The 23,159-nt window shown below is 48.9% G+C and overlaps 7 protein-coding genes across 7 annotated transcripts; 4 read left to right on the forward strand and 3 right to left on the reverse strand.

Moving 5' to 3' along the window:
- Window positions 1–224: 224 nt before the first annotated feature.
- On the reverse strand, window positions 225–1,969 carry FSUBG_7326 (uncharacterized protein; the record flags this gene model as incomplete). Its single annotated transcript, XM_036685620.1, has 6 exons — window positions 225–474; window positions 535–1,020; window positions 1,080–1,157; window positions 1,223–1,302; window positions 1,360–1,414; window positions 1,476–1,969. The coding sequence occupies 6 exons, from the start codon at window positions 1,967–1,969 to the stop codon at window positions 225–227; spliced, it is 1,443 nt and encodes a 480-aa protein (XP_036537194.1).
- Window positions 1,970–4,008: 2,039 nt separating this feature from the next.
- On the forward strand, window positions 4,009–5,197 carry FSUBG_7327 (ATP phosphoribosyltransferase; the record flags this gene model as incomplete). Its single annotated transcript, XM_036685621.1, has 4 exons — window positions 4,009–4,025; window positions 4,119–4,153; window positions 4,206–4,760; window positions 4,827–5,197. The coding sequence occupies 4 exons, from the start codon at window positions 4,009–4,011 to the stop codon at window positions 5,195–5,197; spliced, it is 978 nt and encodes a 325-aa protein (XP_036537195.1).
- Window positions 5,198–5,978: 781 nt separating this feature from the next.
- On the forward strand, window positions 5,979–6,594 carry FSUBG_7328 (uncharacterized protein; the record flags this gene model as incomplete). Its single annotated transcript, XM_036685622.1, has 2 exons — window positions 5,979–6,041; window positions 6,202–6,594. The coding sequence occupies 2 exons, from the start codon at window positions 5,979–5,981 to the stop codon at window positions 6,592–6,594; spliced, it is 456 nt and encodes a 151-aa protein (XP_036537196.1).
- Window positions 6,595–7,969: 1,375 nt separating this feature from the next.
- On the reverse strand, window positions 7,970–8,227 carry FSUBG_7329 (calcium channel subunit cch1; the record flags this gene model as incomplete). The annotated part of the gene is made up of 1 exon (XM_036685623.1): window positions 7,970–8,227. The coding sequence occupies one exon, from the start codon at window positions 8,225–8,227 to the stop codon at window positions 7,970–7,972; it is 258 nt and encodes an 85-aa protein (XP_036537197.1).
- Window positions 8,228–9,239: 1,012 nt separating this feature from the next.
- Window positions 9,240–15,812, reverse strand: FSUBG_7330 (voltage gated Ca2+ channel; the record flags this gene model as incomplete). The annotated part of the gene is made up of 5 exons (XM_036685625.1): window positions 9,240–9,774; window positions 9,829–9,918; window positions 9,975–11,740; window positions 11,795–14,173; window positions 14,229–15,812. The coding sequence occupies 5 exons, from the start codon at window positions 15,810–15,812 to the stop codon at window positions 9,240–9,242; spliced, it is 6,354 nt and encodes a 2,117-aa protein (XP_036537198.1).
- A 562-nt stretch (window positions 15,813–16,374) lies between these two features.
- FSUBG_7331 (nasopharyngeal carcinoma susceptibility LZ16) lies at window positions 16,375–18,761 on the forward strand (the record flags this gene model as incomplete). Its single annotated transcript, XM_036685626.1, has 5 exons — window positions 16,375–16,539; window positions 16,605–16,699; window positions 16,750–16,867; window positions 16,933–17,031; window positions 17,082–18,761. 5 exons carry the CDS (start codon window positions 16,375–16,377, stop codon window positions 18,759–18,761), a joined length of 2,157 nt encoding a protein of 718 aa, XP_036537199.1.
- A 1,627-nt stretch (window positions 18,762–20,388) lies between these two features.
- FSUBG_7332 (mating type 1-2) lies at window positions 20,389–22,854 on the forward strand (the record flags this gene model as incomplete). Its single annotated transcript, XM_036685627.1, has 4 exons — window positions 20,389–20,613; window positions 20,665–20,736; window positions 20,788–21,947; window positions 22,497–22,854. The coding sequence occupies 4 exons, from the start codon at window positions 20,389–20,391 to the stop codon at window positions 22,852–22,854; spliced, it is 1,815 nt and encodes a 604-aa protein (XP_036537200.1).
- Between the last annotated feature and the right edge of the window lie 305 nt (window positions 22,855–23,159).

Below are 23,159 nucleotides of genomic sequence, written 5' to 3' on the forward strand. Positions count from 1 at the left end.
GGGCAGTACCACTATACGTTTTGGCGGCATATCCTGGAGCCTTGTACAAAGAAAGGATAGTCATGATTTGGCCTATTTTCCAGTGCCGATTGCCTTTTGTGTGCGCCAGCTATTCCTTCTCCTGCGGATTGCAACTCTTTGAATAGTCAAATTTCCAAAGCCCATTTCTGATATGGTCAAACAATTATGGATATTTCCTTGGCGATATAGTTCACGCAGATTCTTCAGTTCTGATCGTACATCTCTTCATCACCTTCGCCCTTGATGTTGGCGTCCTTACGGATCGGGATTTTGATGCCTTGGTTTGCGAATTTCTTGCTCAATGGTGTACTTTCACACACGCCGGGGAACTTCTTGGCCGAGTACACGTGGAAACTCTCGCTGTAACACGACGACAGGATTGGCGCTCGGCCTTGGTTTACGTTGGTTCCCTGCCCTCCGGGGCGTCCAACATTGACGAAAGAGAACCTTAATCTGCAGCTTCAGCGTCAGCGATTACAAGCCACGGCACAGACCAAATCCAGTTGTCCTTACCGAAAGGTCCCTTCTGTACGGACGCTGAGGTCTTGGAGGACAAACCAGATACCTGATTGCCCTTCAGTGTCCTCGAGACGGAATGCGCTTGCGGCCAAACTGCCAATCAAGTTTCTCGTAAACATGCCTTGGGGCTGACCTCCAACCACTGCCATCCTAGTAAGCGAATTTTGATCCTGTCCATATCCATTGCGGAAAGGGGCACCTGGCGGGGGAGCGGAAGGTTCGGCACTGTAACCGCTATGTCGCGGGTAATATTGTTGGGGCGGACCGTAGGAACTGCTCGGCGGGTACGACGGTGCTACTCCTGCGTCAGACACGGATTTGTTCTCGCTTGTTATTCCTCCTGTTTCGACCAACCTTGACCATAGCTCTGCTGCACCGGTGGGGGATAATCCTGCCCATAGTTCATCCCTTGCGATTGCCCATATCCAGACTCGCGACTCGGGGGCAACGACTGTTGCTGGTACGAAGGGGTCCCTGGTTCTAAGGACGAATAAGTGTAGGTACTTGAGGATGCCGTAGCGCCAGTCCCGGTTGAGGACCGCACCAGATTGACTTCTTTGGTACCGTCATGATTCCACAGATCGACCGACAACACAAACATGGCGTGGTCTAGGGTACTACGCATTATGTATTAGCACAAGCCAAGGTGCCCCTTTTCTTTCTCGCGACTGCATCAACGTACTTGTAGTCAACCTCTTTACCCGTCTCGGTATTGATTATGACAAGACGTACACAGGGCGGCGGCGTGATTGGGCGACGATCCTAAATCAGAACTGTGAGACATATGATCGGGGCTCACAGGCAACGAAAGAAACAGACCTTATCGCCAAATCCACACATGCGCGCACGTACGGGTTGTTGCTTCACATCAAGACTATGAAATCGTTTCAGCGGCGTCGCGAAGGAAGTTTGAAGGATCTGCCTTGGCCACAAACCTGTACTTCCAGCCTGATCCTTCTTCAATCTTGGAGTAGGATGGGGGGACGTATTCGGAATCTTTCTGATAGTCGGTAGGGGATGGTCCCGAGGAAGGCGGGGGAGGAGGTTCATCATGTTGCGAAGGAGGAGGGACGTGTTGCTGGTGCGGATGGGGCCGAGGGTATTGACTTGGCTGAGGCTGTTGATATGGAGCTGGGGCATATGGCGGGAGTTGAGGCTGGTGATGGGGTGGTTGGCCATGGTGTTGATGCGAAGATAGCGAGTGGGAGGGTGGCGGCGGCGGTGGATGTTGGTGGTGAGGATGTGGAGCTGACGGCGGAGGAGGCAGAGGAGGATGAGACGAGTGGTGATGTTGACCCGGGGGCGGCAGAGGCGGAGGAGGATGCTGGTGTTGTTGGTAGGCATGAATTGGTGGTGGTGGTGCGCTGGAAGAATAGGCAGGGCCAGGGATTCGCTGAGACATGTCGGGCGGGTGATAGGCAGAATTCATTGCGGTTTGCGATCGATGATAAGATTATCGACAAATGGTGCCGGGTGTAAGTCTGCGTATAAATATAATATAAGAAGGAATAAAAAGGATGGTGAGGTAGGTATCCGTAGAGGATGGATGATCTGTGGAGGACGAAGCGAAGAGGAGAATCTGTGCGGGCAGGGCGAGCTATAAGAGCATATGCTCCGACAATTGTTGTGTTGCGTTACGTCGAAATCCCTTTGGAATTCGTCCTGAGCCAAAGAGCGAAGAGAAGCGAAACAAGACGAGACCAGATGTCGGTCGGCCTTTGGGGGGGACGAAAGCGCCAGCAGGCGAAGCCACCAGAAGGAGAGGCCGACGATACAAAGTAAGGGAAGGTAGGTAGGTAGGATGTAAATGAAGCTGGGCAAAAGCAAAGCAAAGTCAGTTAGGTACCTTAAGTTAGGCGCTGGAGGCACTATGGGATGTCGTCGACGTCGCGCGGGCGGCGGCAGGTGGAGAACCCAGAAGCCCGGCTGAAGGTAAAGTGTAAATTGATGGAAAGTTTGAGGTGGAGCTGGAGGTTTAGCTCCCAAGTGGCGCGGCCCGGGAGCGCTAAAAGGGCTTCGATTCCCTGGTCGGCTCCGTTATCCCAGGACTTATTGCCGTAATGGTCTCAAGCTGATGAACTCTGATCCCCACGATGATTTCAGTTCTATCCCGACGCAGTGGTTAAGGTATGGCATAGCATATCTAGGCGTTCCCGAGAATTAGACAGAAAGGTCATAGAGGGCTTGGACCGAACCAACCGGTAGCTGAGGCAGCTTAGCGAGCGAGGGGAGCCAAGATCTGTGACTCCTCAGCTCTGGACTGGGCTGAGTGAGCTGGGCTGAACTGGACAAAGACTTTGTTGCGGTTGAGACCTTGACTGAGACCTTGACTGAGACTCGACAAGGACTGGGCCGTCGGGGTTTATGAAGTAGGCGTCAGCAAAGAGACGAGAAAAAGAAACAAGACGGGGAAAAGGACCTAGGCAGCACACCCCCAACAAAGTGTAGCACAAGGTGAATGGGCGAGGAAAAGAAAGGTACATATGGACGAACGCAAGCCACATGATACCACAATCAGAGACAGTAAGTAACACATGCTGAGCGAGCACACCATCTTCTATCCAAGTTGCTCGGAGAATGTTGTTTCGGTCAGTACCACAGCCAGCCACATTGCTAGCTGAACGACATGACTGCATCCTCGTGGGATAAACACTTGTGTTGGGGTTGCGTCGCTTTGTCCCTACCTGATGGAGAAACCACCTCGATCGATTCCTTGGCCTTGAACCCGCAATGTCTTGATCAGAGGCTTTGTTCAACATCCTTACAATTCATTGTGTCTCGCCTGATAACGGCTCGACTACCTATTATTCGTCTGGTTGCTGCCAATCCGGTCTAATTTCGGATGGAATCTCATCAACCGCACGATACATGGTACAAATCCAGTGCACAAGACATTTGAACCCAATTGGGAGTGATTACAGAAAGACATTGCGGCTACCAACAGGGTAAGTTTGATTGGCAAAGTCAATTGAAAGTCTATAAATACAACAAATACATTTTCGGGGGTACATGTTGTTTCGGCATATTATCAAAACCAAGCCCTCAATTCGTAACTTGAAATGCTCAATACTGGCTGGATATGGACTTCAGAAAACATTGGATGTATGACTCTACCTATCTTCAGCACCGTGTTATCTGCGTGTCTCCTGATTGGTGGGCCTGTCAACATCTTTCCCCCGATGGTCGGTCTATGCCAGTGTTTATTTGGTTATGTGGTGCCTGACCAGAGCCCCAATCACATTGCCCCAGCATATGAAATGAGGCATGGTGGTGCCGCCAAACCTATACACGAAGCCCCGCCATCGTCTTAAAGCCCCGCAGTCGGAGTCATTAGCAGTCACCACAGATAATAATAAATTCCCCGACTGCCTTACCTTGCTGTGTGATTTACCTAATTCAAACTACCTACCCATACCTAGTCCAAGCGAAGAAGCATTGCATTGCATTGTATCACTTCTGTAGCCAGCCATGGATCTCGTCAACAGGTTGGTCCGCCCCGTTGTTACCTTTGCATCGTCAAAGTCGTCCCTCAACATCCCACCTTCACAATGCGGTCGCTGATTCAAAATCCCCTCCAGTCTCGAAGGCCGTCTTCTTTTCGCTGTGCCCAAGAGTAAGTCATCCCATATCCTTCCAATCGACATTCTTATGCTCATTCGTCATAGAGGGCCGGCTCAATGCTGCCACACTGAACCTCCTCGAGGGCGCCGACGTCCAATTCCGTCGTGAGAACCGTCTCGATATCGCTCTCGTCAAGAATCTCCCTATTGCCCTGATTTTCCTCCCCGCCGCCGATATTCCTACGTTCGTTGGCGAGGGTCGTTGCGACCTCGGTATCACCGGATGGGACCAAGTTCAGGAGCACGATGCCTCAGTCCGTGCCTATAATCACTTACGACGTAGCTCTGTTGATCTGTCGTCATCCGACGATAAGGTTGCTGGCTCTGATATGGTTATGGAACTGGGCTTCGGCAGCTGCAAGCTTCAGGTTCAGGTCCCCGAGAAGGGCCAGTATAAGACCCCGGAGGATCTCATTGGAAAGACGATTGGGACGAGCTTCGTCAACCTCGCTGCCGACTATTTCCTGAAACTAGAGCATGGCGAGAGTGCACAGGGAGAGCTTTCGCCTCGCAAGATGCGTACCAAGATTGTTGAGTTGAGTGGAAGTGTCGAGGCAGCATGTGCTCTTGGCGTTGCTGAGGGCATTGTCGACCTTGTTGGTATGTGGAATACTCGAGGCCTGCTTCGCCGACTGTGACGGACCGTAACTAACAATGAACGTCTAGAATCCGGAGAGACCATGCGAGCTGCTGGGCTCAAGGCCATTGACACTGTTGTGGACTCTACCGCCGTGCTCATCAAGTCCAAATCCCCATCCAACCCTGAGCTCATCGACCTCATCACTTCGCGTATCCGTGGTGTTATCACCGCCAAGAGCTACGTCCTGTGCCAGTACAATGTGGAGCGAAGCCGTCTGGCTGAGGCAACCAAGGTTACTCCTGGGAAGCGCTCAGCGACAGTTACAACTCTGGATGAGGAGGGCTGGGTTGCAGTCAGCTCCATGGTCGAGAAGAAGAAGATTGCTCTGGTGATGGACAATTTGACCCGAATTGGTGCTCAGGACATCCTTGTCCTCGACATTCACAATGCGCGCTGAAAGAGGACATATGATGGGTCAGGGAAGAAGGCGTTGATATGCATAGGCACCGGTTGGCGTGGGATTATGGGCAAATGGCGCTCTGGAAAATCAATGGCCGGCTGGGTATCAGGCTAAAAGAGGGGTTGTAATATACGGGCTGCTTGTAAGCGCCATGTCACCTCCGTTGTAATGAGATATCCCTATTCAAACTTGAATAACTATTTCTCACCTTGAGGCGAAGATCGGAAATTGTGCCTGGCCGGATGCTATCGGTACCTGGACTCGGAGCTTGGGCGGGAATGATCGACGCCGCATACGTCGTATCATGATGAGGCTGAATGCTTTGAGATGGTGGCTTGGCAGAAGGACTGAGGCTGGACAGCATGTTACATGGCTCAGATGGTAACTTATATGCGAAACGTGCAAATGCTCATTTGTCGGGGTTTAAACTAACGGCAAAAAGGTCTTTTTCTCGATCCAACGTATGTAGAGCCTCCCGGCAATAATTACAGGAATTGATGTTAGTGATCGGGAACTTCGGGAATCCTGCGGGCATCCATTAGCTAGCAACCTCCACGCGATGACCTCACTAGGGCGGCTACGTAAGTGAGCCACAACCAATTCATAAGCTCTTTGTCTGATTCACTCAGTCAGGTGGGCCCTAGAATCAAATACCAACAACGACCTAGAAACGAAGTGTTTGGGACATATATATGTTTGCTATGAACTTGAACTCACATCCGCCGTCAAAAACTTCTCGACACTCGTTATAATACACTGCCATATTCATTCTCCCATCATGGCCAAAATTGGTCCCCAACCTGAGAGTGCCGGTAATAACCAGCCCTCTACTCTCTATTCCGTAGGTTACTACCTGTCCAGAGATCATCTGTGGTTATTGCCAGAGAAGTCGGAAAGCGTATCGTCTTGTCTTGCCTTCTCTTTGTTCTAAGGTCTTATGAAATCAACGAACAAGGTCGTATTCTCTGCTTGTCACAACAATACTGACACAGATCTTTTAGTTCATCATGACGCCCGTCAACATAACAGTCTTCCTCTTCTCGCTCCTCCTGGTGGACTTTCGCCATACTGCTGGCCGAAACAACTTCTACGGTACCGGTAACTGGCAAGCGAAATGGTTGCCCCAATGGTTCCTCCAGCCATACCAGCACATTGGCCATAGGGATCATGACGCCCATGGCCGCTGGCACTATCACAGCAAGCAGAAGCAGCTCATGAAGATGGAAGCAGACGAAGCGTTTCAGATGCGGTCTACCATGCTCATGTTCATGGCTGTGGCATTGGCTCTGGCTACGAGTGCTGCCTGGTTCTTGACGAGCCGTCTATATTACAGTCTCGCTTCCCTTGTCGAGCCTCATACCGCGAATCATACCATCCCGCGTACGGGTCCGTGAACATGACAGGGTGGAGAGTGGGCGGATGATACCTGAAGCTCCGCCAAGATCTAGAGACCCTCACTGTTTCGCGGGGGTGGTATTAACCGTTGACTCCAGACAAGGACCTTATTAGCACCGTCACCGTATAATTTTCCCTCCAACTGACATGCGTCTCTATCGATCTGGGTCCTTGTTCTCTCTTCGACGGCGGAAAGGCATTATCGCTTGATGATTTCATCGGCGATCATTGTTGTCTCACATTAAGATCAGCATTTGCACCGTCGTCTCGTGGAACGATCTCTCGGATCTTCAGGTAGGAGCCAATCATGCATTGGTCTTCAAAGGTTGATTGAAAGTGGCATCACTATCACTGTTATTCTGTACATAAGTATTTCAGGAGTGTTTGTGGGCCACGACAAGGCGTTTCAAAACCCTGTCTGAGTATTATTATTGTTATTATTAGATTTAACGTCAAGACGTTCCTAGTAGAGGATAAAGGGCGCCTTCGTGGAATAGCTAGTCCACTAAGGAAGAACTCTAATTAACAATTTTACACAATTAAAATCTAGTAGTATTATATACTGTAAGTTATTAAGCCTTTTATCTACCTAATTAAAAAAAAAGTTATATTTTTCCTTATTATACCTTTTAAAAGTACTGTAATTCCTATATTAAAGCCCTTTATAACTTACTTTTTATAGCTTTTTTCTTTTTCTTTTAATAAGCTAGTTTATAAAGCTAGCCTAAGGTAAGAAAGCTATTAAAAAGTCTAACCCTTAAAGTTTTAAGATTTAGTATTATAAAAATAGTTTTTATAACTATAAACATAGCCCTGTTTAGGCTTTATAATATAACAACTACTATTAGTTATTGTAAATAGTTATTATAGTAATTAAATATAGCTATAGGGCTTAGATAAACTCTCTTAAAAGGCCTATATAGCTAGTTATAGTGGGTTTAGACTGTAATTTTCAGTAGCAGCCTCTCTAAAAATTGCCAAGAAAATAGTTGCAAGAGTAAACCCCTGCTTGATATCATGCCCGAGGATATGACACTGCATGAAATGTAATGGTCATGACAATGGGTTGTCTCGTTTGCGGGGATCTCAGACAGCAATGGAGAACTATAAGCTGGATTGTATTTGAATTGGAATCTGAATCTGAAGTTTGGCAAGACCATTCATCTTTGATGCCATATCGAATCGTCACTCGGTCAAGAATTGAAGAATAACCATGCAAGTCACACGGACGCCGTCTCTTTAAAGAATCCCTAGGTTGGCCTGCCAGAGATCCAAAAGGCGAGCCTAACACCACATTATATCCCCAGAAATTGTAATCTTCAACGTGTAAACCATAAAGCAAGATCTCATATCAAAGCATGCGTATAAAGACGATTACCCGATGCGCTCCTCCACACTGCCCCAGTAGACAATGGGCCTAGGCTCAAGCAGGCTCAACTCACTGCCGAAGCTCTTGCGTTCAGCCTCTAGATGCAACAGAGAAGGCTGTCGCGAGATGATGCTGTTAATGGCAACGACGGGGGACGAGCTTGTCGTGCTGACTGAGGAGTAGGAAGCCTGGGTGGAGGTGGAGGCTGATGAGCTGCGACGCAGAGAGTTGCGCAGACGAGAGGGTGAGAAACGAAAAGTCATGGTTTCGAAGCGGGAGGTGTGAGCCATTATATGAAAGGTTTCTCTTCTTCTTCTTCTTCTTCTTCTCCTTCTTCTTCTTCTTCAGAAGAGCCAAGAGTGAATATGCTGTCGCGTACTGGTGAAATATGGTACTGGCGTTAATGATCGTGATGGTCGTTGAGGCAAAAGAGATAACGAGCAACTTGTCCAGCAGTTGCCGTATGATAAATCAGGGTTTTCAATGAGTGAACGAGTTCAAGAGGTAGAAAAGAGAGGCACAGCCTATCAAGTGTTTCTATCAGACTCTTGGTCTTGTCTTGCCAACAAGAAACGAGCGAGCGATGGTCCTTTGGGTAACACAAAGATAGACAAAGCAAGCAAGACGAGGGAAAGCAAGAGGCGCCACCTTTACCTTTATCCATCAATTGACTCTCGATAGCGGGCACCAGACCCAGAAAAGAAAGTGGCAGTGTAGAAAAGAGAACCACAGTCCTTAGTCCTTGCATGAGAATGTGTCAGGGGCTCGGAATGTGGGCGCACGGGTTGTTTCAACATCACAACTAGCGGCTGAAACAGTCGCATTGTTCATCAATTAATTTACTTTGAGCTGGAACGTCACCAGGATTACGAAGCAAGGGTGTTTTGTCGCAGACATCCGTTGATCATACAAGCGTCAGGTCTTCAGTCTCACACAACCTTGCTCGTACATACGCATCACCGCACTGGGCCACACAGATGCCATCCTGTTACCTGAACGTTCTCTGCATAAAAAATGTATGTCTATTTTAAATCTTGATCGACCAAAACTAGATAACGGGGGTGGCCTTGCCTCCCCTTTCCCTTTCGCTCATGTATTGATTGCCCTGGAACGCCGTGCTCAGTTTTGAATTATGCCATGAGTTCTTTTCCTGAATGCAACTTCCATTGACGGATGTGCATGATCGCATTGTTTCACCATCAAAATTGGATGACTCCCCTCCTCCTCACAAGTTTCATGTCAACCGCAGCTCCAACTCCTCCTCCCGTTTGCCCCTCAGTGAAATCCATCGTACCCTTGTGAGCCCCTGTTATGTGTTTGTCGAACGGTGGCGTTGCGGCGAATACTCTCGCCCCAAACCGAGTCGTCAAGCATTCCACGGACTTGCACAGGGCTAATGGGGTCTAAATGATTGCTCTTACGGCCCGAGGGCGCTGACAATCTTGCTTGCGTCGTCGACTGTTGTTGTTGCTCATGTGGATCATCCTCCTCGATCTCAAAACTAAAGGCTGATGGTTGCGCTGGTGTTGTGGGCGATGGAGGCGCGGCTCTGGGGAAGCTGAGAGGATGACTCCACGATGTGTCGTGCAACGATAGATCCACAGATCCCAGCCAGTTTCGTGGCTCGCCTGCGTCAACACTCGATGGACGCGAGGCTGGTGAGAGGGGAGATCTCGGCCCTGCTCCACCTGTTTCATCGTCGCTCAGATCGTTCTCAACAAGAATCTCCGGAATGTTCAGCTGTGGCACTGCTGTCATGCGGGCCGAGTGCTTTCGTAGCATGTGTTTCTTGAATTGTCTTGAATAATATCTATGTTGATGGTGAGCAATTGTCTTTTCCTGGGTTCGGCTATAGATAGCTTACAATGTGTCGAAGAAGCCCAATACTACGCCACGTCGGACTTGGTCGTCTACTCGTTGAAGACGCGCTCGGCGCCTTAAGAACTCTTCGAGTCTTTGCGTTTTTCGTCAGCCTTGGTGTACAGATGTGCGGCGGGTGGGTTAGCTTACTTCAGGCTCTTGTTATCACTGATGATGTTATAGTGAGCAAGAATCATCAAGACACTCGTAAAAGAGATGCCCCTGTCAGGATCTGCGGACACCAAGACCTCCTCGTAGAAAATGTTAAAGCGCCGACGCTGGTGGCGCACCTTTTCCACGTCAATCCTCCTCAGCCGTGCATTGAGTTTGTTCAGGTCAATGCCACTGAATCCGCTGGTTGTGGCGATGGACGAATGATGGGTGAGTTTCACATCGTCCCTTATATCTTCCAGAATAGAGTGAACGCTGTCCTCTGGATCATAAATGCGCATCTGAAAGACGCCTGAAAGTTCGCCAAGAAGACGGGGGAAAGCTGTCTTCGTGATATACCCGGTGCCTGCTGGGTCAACGCTTCGCCAAGCTTCTTTGAACCGTCGAATCTCATCGCGATCAACAACAGCCATGCCACTCGAGCGTTGAAAGACGTAACTGAAGCTCTCGTAGATGAGTGACACAAACAGGTTCACAAAGATATACATACTGACAATGTTCCATGCGATGAACAGAATTCTGGCCCACGATTCGCTACCACAGTCACTGTCGAAGAATCTAGGCTCGTCAACGCAAAGTGGCGGCTCTATGCTGGCATAATCTTCCATGACAGCATTCCACCCTTCACCTAGACTCATTCTGAATAGCAGAATCAGGGCTTTGGGGACGGTTCGGAAATTTATGTTTTCCGCAGTCTCTTCGCCAAATCGTGTCAAACTAAAAGCTTGAGTCATAGCAATGGCGAAGACCAGGAAGAATACCAGCCATGTAGCAAGCAAGTTACCAATAACTGTTAGACTAGCAGCAGCCGTTTTGAACAGTTGGTCCAGTGCATCGTTGCGGGGAATAAGGAGGAGTACAATGGCGACCAAGAACACCTTATGTAGCTGAACATAGGTCTCAATCTCAGTGTCTGATATGAGTAAAGCGAGGGTTGAAACAAATGCCCCGAAGACAATGAACAGAGAGTAGAGATCCCACGAGCTTCGTCGGAAACGTACCCAGCCCAAGCCAATGATACGAATTGCAATGTTAGCCGTGTATGCCACGATGAAGGCGAAGAAAACAAAGTCGCGATATCGTGTCCACCACCATGGCTCACTGGCGAATTCCGAGACAAGCACGATCAAATGCAGCACTAGAACAACGGTAATTGTCTGATACCACTTACCCTTCTTCTCGATAGCTCTCTTGTGGCACCATTTCTTCCAGCTCTTCTCAGAATCGTCATAAGAACTTTTTGAAGGTGAAATTTGTCTGAGAATCTTTCGTAATTCGAGCCATGACCGTTGTTCCGCCGTCAAATAAGCGACACCTGTCTGCTCGGTATAATTTCGCATGAAAACAGAAATAAACAGCGTGAGTACGAAGACGGTGGCCAACAGATTGAATACGACAAGGAAGATGGCATTGCCCTCTGACGCTAGGTCTTGGGGCTGCTTCATGCGGCCGGTAATGGCTTGAACAGCAAAAGAGACGTCTGTCCATCCCTCCTGACTAACAATCTGGAAAAGAATAAATAAAGATGCCCCAAAGTCGTCGAAGCTGAAGAAGGGGTTCGCTGCAACACGCGGAGCAAGCATTGGCCAGTCGTCGCTAAACGGGGTGCTCTCGAACTCGCCATAACAATTATCCATGGTATTAATTCCGTCGCCACCGTCGTTACAAGACAAAAGTAAGCCATTGAATAGATTGAGACCATAAATGGCAAACGGGATGAGCAGAGACATCGAGACAAACGCGGCCTGAGGAAGCAGTTAGCGAAGAAGACGGCTACAGGTAAGGAGATGGCAACTCACGCCTAGGATTTTCCACCAACCAACGATAATGAGATCGTGAAAGGTGTTTCTAGCGCTGTTGCTAACATTCAGCAGTCGAAGTGCACGAAGCGCCTTGAATGCGCCTATTGCTCTGGAAATAGCGCCATCATTGATGAGGAGCGTAACAACATTGATCCACAGAGTGACCAAAACGACCGAGTCCATGAATCCCCAGGAACTTCGCAGGTATGCATTTGGGGTCAACAGGAGCCCGTCTGCAATGATCTTGATCGCAGCTTCGACAGTAAACACGATCGCAAAAGCCATGTCTGTCCAGATATACCAATTCCTAATACTGAACTGATGTTGTTCTTGATACTCCTTCTGATAAAGAGGAGTAGTAACACATGCAAGGACGACCATAGCCACGATTGCTGCGTAAATGAATATCGTAAAAGAGTACCAAAGGAGGGTATCAGGCACTACACCATCAATGCGCTCAATGCCCCGAGAAGGACCAACGACCCGCTGACAAAGCCGACGCAGGCTGTTGTTTGGTGAAAAAATGTACAAGGAGGTATTGTAATTTGGGTACTTCGCAAGATACTCTCGCTGGGCCCTCTTTCGAGTCATAGTGGCAGACATTGCCTGTTCAGCCATTTGTCGAGGATCTGAGGTATCGTTCGCGCCGTCAAACCTCAAGCTTGAATAAAAGGGGTTGGGCTCTTTGTCGCTAAACCACCCTTTCACCCTTCCCCACATGGCAGAGAGACGGCCAGGTTTGATCTCACCACCCAACAGCGTAGTTGCGCTTCTAATAGGGGCATGGTGCAGCCGGTCCTCTTCAGGTTTAGGATTCATTTGGTCATCTAGAAACTCGCGGACCACGGCGTCCTTGAGAAGCATCTCGACTGTTGCTGGCCCGTAGTCGAGGGGATCCTTATTTTTTCGATGTTTGGACAGGCCGAAGATTGTAGAAAGGGCCAGGTTGCTAGATGAAGCTCCAAGGTCTCGCCTCTGAAGAAAAGCCTTGACTTGTTGAAGCCGTTTCTCGTCTTCAGACACATCAAAGTTCTCCTGGATTACAGCAATGAACATGTTGATGAGAATGAAGAAGGCCACAATGAACCAGCCAATGAGCAGAATAGCCCCTATCCATGAGGTATTCTTGTGCCTGGTGTAGGAAGTGACAGTGTAAAGAATATCTGTCCAATTCTCACTTGTCAGAACTTGGTACATGCCCAAGAAGGAGTTGTAAATGGTGTAGAACGAGATACGATTGAGCGTGCCATCTTCATGCACGGGAATTTCGCCTCTGAACAATTGCGCAGCAAAAATCGCTACCAAGAATGTCATCAGAAACACAAAGAACATGAGGTTTCCGATACCAGCGGCATTGCCCAAAACGAGAAGAATAAGTTCCCTCGTCACTGGTATTGCTAACACAATACGATAGACTCTCAGGATTTGGAACACCGTCAACCACCAATATGCTCTGGTATAGCGAATAGGGGGGATTAATATGACGGAAGTCATAATCGCAAGGCCGAGGTCAAAGAGGTTACGCCAACTGTTGTGGAAGTAATTCCAATCAGTCGCAATTCGAAAGATCATCTCGATATCGAGAAGAATGGTAACGATGATCTCTGCAGTGTTGATGAAGCGCTCTCTTCTTGCTGACATGGTTGCGCTGCGGCAGGCCTGGCATAGCAACCCAAAAGTGATAATCAGAATCCACACTGCACGGGTTTTATAGAACATGCGTTGTAGAGAAGATGTTCTGCGAATTCTCTCGTCGGATCGAGCTTGCACCGGCGATTCCTGGCTGACAGTGAATGCACTTGCTTTACTCTCTTCACGAATGACCTGGAAGGATGAGGTAATGACAGCAATCAACAAGTTCGTCAACCACAGCATCATGATCATGATGCCTGCACCAAAAAAGAGAGCGGCCTGGACATAATCCGAGCTCATGGTCATGTACATAAGATCGGAGAAGGTGTTTGCGCTCATGATGACAAACACAAGTTCTAGGGAGTTGAAAATGTTGTCAAAATTGACCGTGCCGTTGTGTGGGTTGGATTGCTGAAGACAAATGGAGCCTCGAGGACATAGAAACCCCTTCCCTTCGTTGGTTCCGTTCATAAGGTCGGTCAAGGACTCTGAATTGTTAAACTTGAGCCAAGGCATGGTTTCGCCCGTTTGGTTGTTCAAATAACCACCACAAAAAGCTTCCTCGTTTGTGTAGGAAGCATCAAGGTCCGTAGGATCAAGGGGGTCGAGCCACACGCACTGCCGACTCAAACTAGCTTTGAAACTCTGGACCCCTATGATTGCAAACAGAAGCCAGAAGAATGTGAGGAGAAATGCAACTCGGACGAGTAAAGGCGTTGCTTTCTTTAAACTCCGGAGAATAATCTAAGAATATGTAAGCGTGCTTGTTGATATGTTGAGGGAACATGAATAACCGTACCGCAGTACCGTTCGTTAGAGCAAGTAATCTCAGAATTCGTAAACAACTCAGCATTCGAAATGCATAAAGATCGTGTTTAGTTTCGAGGCCAGAAATGCTCAAGCAGAAAGTGATCCAATACGAGACAACGGCAACAAAATCGAAACGATTGAAGGAATGGCGTAGAAATGCTCGCCGAGCAAGCTGAAACCTTTGGTGCTCTTCCAGAGTTCTTGGCAATGCTTGCTGGCCTTGCATAAACGTTGTAAAAGATCTTGAGATTGCTGACGGTTCCGGTCGATATTGCGATTTCTTCTTTACGGATTTAATGCGCTCCGGTTGGAAAACCGCACGATACTGGTCTGCTATTGCGGCTCGAATTCCCCGTTTACGGTCAATCGTACTGTACTCTGCTGCGTTCAACACGAAGCCAGACACGATTATACGCGAGATAATCTCCAGAGTGAAGATAATGAAAAGAGCAAGCATAGCCCAATCAATAGGATGCTGTCCCCATCTTTCTGGGCGTCCATTCTCAAATACATTCGGAGCTGCCTCAACCGCGAGAAGAATAGCCTGCAAGACTATCAAAAGAAGCAGAAATGGCTCCGTATATGGGTTGACCAAGAGGTTACAGAGTCGCAGCCTCAAAGGGTTGTCCGGCGAGAGGATCCCCAGAGACTTTCCTTTGAGAGGATTTGGTAAAGGGGGCCTCGGTATATCTGGCTCAGCTTCGGTCACATTAAAACGTGGTTCTGTAGATTTTTCGCTTGACGAACGAACCAACTGTGGTTGATATGAAGTATCGGCAAACATCGAATTCATCGTATCCCGGTTCCTATCTTGATCATGTCTACTGGGTGAGCGGGAGCGATGCCTCGATGCACGATGATCAATGACTTCTGTTTCGCCGCTAATGTTGACAACTCTCTGTGACATTGCCCGCACGATCGAACCAGCACGGGACAAAGCGCCCGATGTAGAAGGCGATCTTGACCTCCGATATTCGTTGGGATTAAGAGAAGCGCCAAAATTGCGATTTCGAGTTGACCCATAGCTTGCTCTCAAATCTTCGCCGAGGCTCCTCGTATTGCGACCGCGGGACGGGCTGTTTTCCAGACTCGAAACCGTTTGAAAACTGTCTCGATTTCGATCATCCAAATTACCGGCAGATAAAGAACCAGATATAGGCTCAACTCCAGCTGTCAACGGAACTCGATCGGACTCGGCGTAATCGGTACTCGGCGCATCTTCGACGTATGGAGCAGGCGGGTCGTATGTACGGACCGGTGTAGAAGGCATTCGAGGACTTGGCTGATGGTGATCCATACCCGGAGGAAGCGCAGCCTGTAGAGCCATTGGATCTATAGGTGACCCTGGGCTAACATCGTCGTCGAAACGATCGTAGGGTTGGTCCCAGTACGTTGAGATACCAGGAAGGTTGGCAGACATTTGAGGGACGTCGGGCGAAGAGACGCTTGGCTCTTGCCGCGACAGCCCAACTTGCGTCTGTTGATCATCGAGATGCGATTCATCTAAGTTCTGAAGCGGGATAGACAGGCGCCGCGCTGGGCGCCCGTCTTGATCCCAAGAGTGTGAAGACATGGACCAACGAAAGGACTAATGGCCGCCAATGTGGTCCAATGTCATGGAGATTGGTGATTATTGGTACTTCTACCAGAATGAAGCATCGTTAACGCTTATGAAGGAGAAAGATAAGAGAGCGTGAACTAAGTATTACTCAGAGGTGTTCGTAGAAGCAAAGAGGTAGCCAGTTCGCTACATCCTAATCAGGAGTCCTACCTAAGATACCGAAGGATGGCTGAGTGTAACAGTAAGCTCCCACTTACGCACTGTACATACAGCAGCTTCTTAGCAAAGTGTATTGAAATGCCGTGTGCTTTTTATAGAACAAGGTTTCTGCTACAGTGTGGAGAGTTTCATCCCCTGGAAAACGGAGGTCGTAAGCTGAATTCCCAGGAGCCAGGGTACCTTGGCAGTAGTCGAAGAGTGATATGTACTGGTGGTGAGTGGCATATGCTGTGGCTGACTGCGCCACATCTCGTCCAAGCTTTTCGCGACCTAGAAACGCCTCAAACACGCTTCTGTCAATTGTGACGCGACTGGCTGGCATCTTAACATCGACATCATCAACTTTTCTTCAACCATGCCATCTCGCAAGCGCTCGCTTGCAGCCATCGATGGCGAAGATAGTGAGAAAGAACACTCATTACAGCATCGCATACGTAATATGTGGCAGTTTGCGAATCTTTGCCAGTGGATATACATATTTGGCAAGGCTGCGAAAATCGACGAAGCTATCGATGTTGAGGTATGGACACACAAGAACCCAGTCCTTCCGTAATGGACAGGCACACAAACTAACACATTCCATAGGAAATTGAGACAGAATGCCTCAAGTCGAACTCCAGCGTCTTGGCGGATATTGCCCTTGCTCTCCTCAAACTAGTTTCGTCGCATCGTGGTTTAACGTATGTTTCCAGGACTTGGGGGATGCTGTTTTGCTAATGGTGATTCGAAGGCATGGAATTTTCGATGAACAAGCACGAAAACAATTTACGAAGAGATCGCCGAACTACAATCCCTTCGGTTCTGGTGAAACACCCCTCAAATTCAACGATTTCGACATTTTTACCAAGGTAGGCTATGAAGAAATTACGAGGTGCGGTCAGTGATCCGTGGCTAACATACACTGCTTGGGTAGATCAAAGTTATGCAACAACTGACACAATGGGCCATGATCCACCCTGAGCGCATTCGGGATAAGATGGAAGAACAAAAGGATAGCGAGCAGACAAGTTGGGTAAGTTCGCATCTCAACGAGAAGGGGCTTAGCCATTAACAGACTTCCAGCGAATAGAACCATACGGTTGGGATGCAGATGACAGAACCTACTTCGTGCTGGACGATAACCGAGTATATCGGCTCACGGAACCTCCGATGATTTCGAAACCGACCAAAGCGAAGAAATCCAGAGCGTCGTATGGAAGTCGGCGCTCGAGCAAAAGACGACGCACAACTTTGAATGCAGAAGAAGAAGTGGCTGAAACGGATCAAGAAATCAAAGAAGATACACCTCTCGAAGATGATGGCCTCGGTGGGACGACATGGGAATGTCTCGCCGTAACTCTTGATGATGTACGATCTGTTGTGGATGGGTTTCGGAAAACCCGAGACGAGAATGAGAAAATCCTGCGTAATCAACTAGAAAAACACCTCGTTCCTATCCTAGAAAAACAAGAACAATCTCGGCAACGCAGAGAATTACAGCGAGAGCGAGAGCTCACAAACGCTGCCAAAATGGCAAATGCAAAACGATCGAGCCGAATTGCTGGGAGAGTTGAACAACAAAGGCAGGAGGAGCAGATTCGAGAGGAAGAACGACACCGAAAGGAAGAAGAAGCAAGCAAACGACGAGAAGAATTGGCGCAAATTAAAATGGAAGAGGAGCGCGATAAAAGACTGGTGTCTCGTGAACAACGGTTACGAGAACGCGAGGCACGACGCGTCCAGCATGAGGAAGAACTTGCACAACTCTCCGAAGACAGCAAGAACTTATCAAGTAACAGCGCACGAGTATCTGAGCGCCGCCTCCAAGTTGAAATTGAGAAAAACAAGCAGGCTCTGAAGGAGCTCGAGGATGAGGAAGAAGATTGGATTTTTGATTGCACTTGTGGTCTCTATGGCCAAGTGGACGATGGAGCTCACAGCGTAGCTTGTGAGAGATGCAATGTCTGGCAACATAGCCAATGTGTTGGGCTGAGCGAAGCAGCAGCTGACCAGCCAGAATTCCACTATATCTGTGCTTCTTGTATTCGGCGCGAGCAAGAAGCCAAACGCCCCAGACCAACTATCAAGCTGAAGCTCAATCGTCCATCTAACTCCGGCACCCGGCCAGATCCATCCGGCTCTTCAAGTCACTTGGGGTTATCTTTTAGTGGGCAGGATCGAGAGGCCAACGGGACAGGATATGGAGACCACGACGCATCTAACGGCAACGTTGAACATGGCTTAACTCCATTGGCTTCCACCCCTGGTACTAATGTCAATGGCGTTGGTTTCCCAATTAGCATGGTGGACGCCCGCTCCGAGGTGAGTAAGGAGGTGCTTGGCACACCCAAAGGGACACCGGTGATCCCAGCACCTGTCAAGCTAGATGCCAGCATCCAGGGCAGTCCATCACGCAGTACGACTATTACCACACCGATGACGTCCTTCCGAACACCTAGTCCTTCGAAAGGAATCGACAGCTTCCAGGGGGATAAAACAGCTGAGTCGGCATTGAGCACACCTCAGATCAGCCGCGAGATATATCGAGCAGCTCACGAGCAGAACGGAACTATACCTTCTATTGCTGGGCTTTCCCCAACCAAGCATTCACCACCTCGCCCCATCGACTCTGCCAGCTCGAATAGATACAAGGCTGCTACTCCAATACTTCCTCCAGTTGCACTATCACCCTCCCCTCAACATCAGATTTTGACTCCGCCAATCAAACCATCGGAGCCACCAAGACCGTTTGAAAACCGATGAACACTCCAAACACGGGGATTTAATAAGGCATGTGCCCTGGTCAACGCCACGGCTGTGTTAGGAAGTTCTCTAAACCATGTTCAGGCATGACATGCGACTTGTCTCCAAGCCATCTCCAACAGCAATACAAGCACAACCAATACCATGATGGTATTAACGAGAAGACGCTGGGTATTTTGCTCTCATTGGAGAGGGATAGAGCTATTCAAAACAATTGCCTGTCATGGGGCCTTAAATGAGAGGATGGCACAGGCAGGTCGAATCACACTTTCCCCCATCTGTAAGGACTCTATAATTGTCTCCAGATCAAATTAGGCAAGTGGGCGACCAACAGAATTTGTGATCTGAAGCACTGCAGCAACGCGAGACGCGAATGGCCGAACCTATGCCGAAAATAGGGTGTCTGTCAACATTGCCGGGCGTGATGAAAATGGTGGTTAAGAACAAATGGCCAAAGCTTCGAATAGAAGCCTGTTTCTTTTTTGGACGCCAGGACGAAATAGTCTTAAAGGCAGAGCTGATCTGCCAAAGCAGAACCAACAGGCCAGGCTGGTACAAGGTTAGATCAGGCTGGGCAATCATGGATTATTTGGTTGGTTGGTCGTTCGGCTACCGCGACACGTCAAACAGACGCTGTTAGCACGACTGCGAGTGGCCGCTTGGTCCCAGTTATCCGGCACTTGAAGCAAACATACTACAGCACTCCATTTAACAAGCTTGGTAGGGCATGGCACAGCAACACTGCTGATGGAAGCAAAGCAAAACAGCGGTGGGCAGGAGCTGTTGGAGTAGCAGGATTGCGAGACGCCTCTGGTTATAAGTAAGAGGATGTAACGGATAATAGATCGAGATCGATTCACCAAACAATAGAAAGTCAACAACGTCTTAAGTTGGGATGGTTGGTGACAGCCAAAGGGGCCGGATGCGCACGTCAAAGGAATGCGCCGTGGCTGAACTAGCGGCATGCGAATAAGGCGGCGCAGGGAAGCACAATCAAAAGTATGACATTCTGTTTCTATTGAATGGATTGCGGCTGGACGCCAAGCGGCCCCATCTCTTAAGCTCATAGGGCTTCTATTCTATCTGTGCTTCTCCATGTTGGCCCGTGTGCAGTGTGGTGGGTGGTAGAGAGTGGAGGATACCGGCCAACGACACATGTAAATGCAGCTTGGAGAGGTCTACTACTCTGGTAACGGTCCGCATTGCGGTCTGTTTCCCAACAGGACAGTCGTCTGCTCCGGTTCCTTTGAACTTAGGAGCATCAGGTAACTAGTTGCTTGTCTATTTGTGGGCATGGTCCTGGCGTTGTAGACATATCTGGTATTGGGATGTCCCAGGTGCATACAAAACTACTTGTGGCAGCTCAAAGAAATCCGACAAAGACGCCCTTGCTGAGTGCTCTACCTTCAGGCCGCTTAAGACCAACATAGCTACTGTCAAAACATCATACTTTATCTCCTCATCTACATTGTGCAACTTACAAAGTCCATTTGCCGTTGTTCAGTATAGTGCCTGTGTTGTTCCATTAGCTCCATCATCATCACCATCAACAACAACACAGGACTCTTTTCTATCTTTGCGTTCCGTTGCCAAAATCAATACCTAAGAGCGGCGGAAGACTCGCGACATGCCGCAACAGATACTTCCAACTCCGCCATCTTCTTCTGACGGCTTCTCTCAACAACCAATGGCCATGGAGTCACATACTTCGCATCCTCAAGACTCTATGAGCCCAGAACAAAGCTTTGCCGGCTACTCTTACTCAACTCGATACTCTACTTCCATTCGTGACGACGACTCTTCTGTGTATGAGCCATCAACTGTGTATTCTCAAAGAAGCGATGTTTCGTTTGTAAGTCAAACACGCCCAGATGGTTGCCATGATAGCTAACCTGCAAAACAGCAAGGTTATACTGGAGGTCTAGGTATCACAAGTAACCCTTATGGTCCTTTGCCCGATGAGATCGGCTACAATGTAGGTTTCACGAGAGTATATGGAGATCCAATAGCTGAGCCAACGAAACAGAGCCATCTCCCGTACACCCCGGAAGCGTCGCCTTCAGCACCTTGCCCATCTAGGGACGCAATTACCACTCGCAGTGGTCTCAATATCGCTAAGAAACCGCTTACCACACGATCACCAGCAGTGAAAACTGGTCGAGTTCAGAAGAGAAGCCGTGCAGAGAAAGCCAAGAATGCCACCAACATGCTTTCAAAACCGCTTTCCGAAGCTGCCAGAGACTTTCCCGATATTCACGTTGCTGACATCGAGGCCTTTGTCAGTCGGCCAACTGAAGAGAGACTATCGGAAACTTCGCGTAACAAAAAGGCTGGTCAGATCAAACGCCCCATGAATGCTTTTATGCTATACCGAAAAGCGTACCAGGAAGTCGCTAAGACGCAATGCTCTCAGAACAACCACCAGCATGTCTCAAAGGTCTGCGGTGCTGCATGGGTTTTGGAGCCAGCGCAAATCAAGGAGAATTTTGATCAATGGGCCAGAATAGAGCGTGTGAACCATCAGCGAGCACATCCTGGATACAAATTCACACCCTCAAAGCCACGAAAGGCCAAACGTGATGGGGATGGCAATGACGACTATTCGGACAACGACTCAGATTGGAACGGCGGACGTGCCCGGAAGTCCAGATTCCGCCATGCTACACGACTAAGCGAGACACCAGTCGCCTACGATGCTGCGGGTAATGCGATCGGAGAGCCAGCCATGCCATCTTACCATGACATGTATGCTTACCCGGCTCTAGGTCGACCTCACCCACTGCCATACGATGATATCACACCCAGCTCCTTTGATATGGGCATTCGTCAGTACAGTGGTCTCAATATCAGCGGCGAGGTAATCAGCAGAACCCCTTCTCCTGGTGCGATCGACTACCCCGTACACGGGCTTGATGGATTCGCCAATTACTACGGACCGCCTGGATCAAGGTTTGACAGTGCCGCTCCCCATCTCTTCGGGCCTGCGCAGTACGATATTTATGATGGGATCCCTGCCAGTGTCCCTTTTGACCAAGAAGGCTGGGTGTCCCACATGGAAAGTGATCAAGACCTGATGCCAGTCATTGGAGGTTACGAAGACACCACAGCACAAGATGTGTACCTGAAGGGAAGCAAGGATGATTGGAAAGTCGAAATCATGGACGAACCTGGTCACTTCGAGGATTGGTATGCACAGACCGAGCAGGGGCTCCAGTGATGTCAGGCATCTTGATATCGCCGTGTAATTATAGCAATTTTTCCTTGTGTGTTTTAATATTTGGGTTAAAGGATTCGCGCATCATACATTGGATCGAGCGTTTTGATTTAGACCTGGGTTTCCTTAGGGGTACATATTTTAAACAAGAATCGGCAGGGGGTTGGCAAACACCATGACTAGGATTTTCTCATCTCAACGCGTACGGAGTACTGTAATTCGAATTACGGAGTAGTTATTCGGTCTTTGAAAGCTAACACACTGTTGTGTTCATGGGTGGGTGGAGAATGGCGTAGGCTTAGTCATTGGATACCCATGTCTACTACCTTGCCAGCATCTAGGAGCCGCGACTTGTCCCAAAACCACGTCCATCCTCATCGCAACTGTGTCCAAGCTGTCTGATTCCAACAGAGGATGACTTGGATCTCTAAAACAGTGACCGTTACTGGTCTGGTCCTATTAGCACATGCGTAAGCTCGGCAATTCTTGATATCTTCGCAGGAAACTGACAATCACTCCAGTTGCTACTCCGCGCAAGAGCACTCCGTCATCTCGTCAACAGCGGTGCATCATGGCCAACCGCAGCCGCTCGCAACACACTCGCTCCCGATCGACATATCGATCGAAGCACTGGTAGCGACTTTGATCATTGTCCTGGGCTTGGTTCTGGGAACTCCAAAGCTTCGACCAATTAAGTGGCACGAGTGGGCTGGCAAGATTGAGCGCGAGGGAGAGGCTGGCTTCCAAACAGGAAGTGGCGAGGTGGAAAAGGACTACCGAGGAAACCCTTTCAGTGTGCTTGAGACGAGGCCAGGTTTCATTGACATCCGCAAGGAGCGCCGTGAATTCACGAGCTGGGTCAAGGCTGACGAGAAGTGAGGACAAGAGCTCATACACCTAAGATGGGCGGCATCACATCCTTATCGATTTGACGGATTTCTATCTTGGCAAAATGAAGCCCTGTTAAAGGCATACTCCTGGCGTGCTCACGAGTATGTACGACTCAACAGGGTTGACAAACCACCAGCCTGCAGAACCAAATAGAGACTATTCATATTCCTGCATGGCCACTTTCAATACTGTATTAGCCAATTGCGTCGATTGGAACAATACCTTAGGTACTAGGTATACTCAATAGGTAACATTGGCACTCACCAGAAATACCTTGGTAAGCAAGGTAGGTA

The sequence above is a fragment of the Fusarium subglutinans genome, assembly GCF_013396075.1.
Source record: "Fusarium subglutinans strain NRRL 66333 chromosome Unknown NRRL66333_c0000092, whole genome shotgun sequence".
NCBI lineage: Eukaryota > Fungi > Ascomycota > Sordariomycetes > Hypocreales > Nectriaceae > Fusarium > Fusarium subglutinans.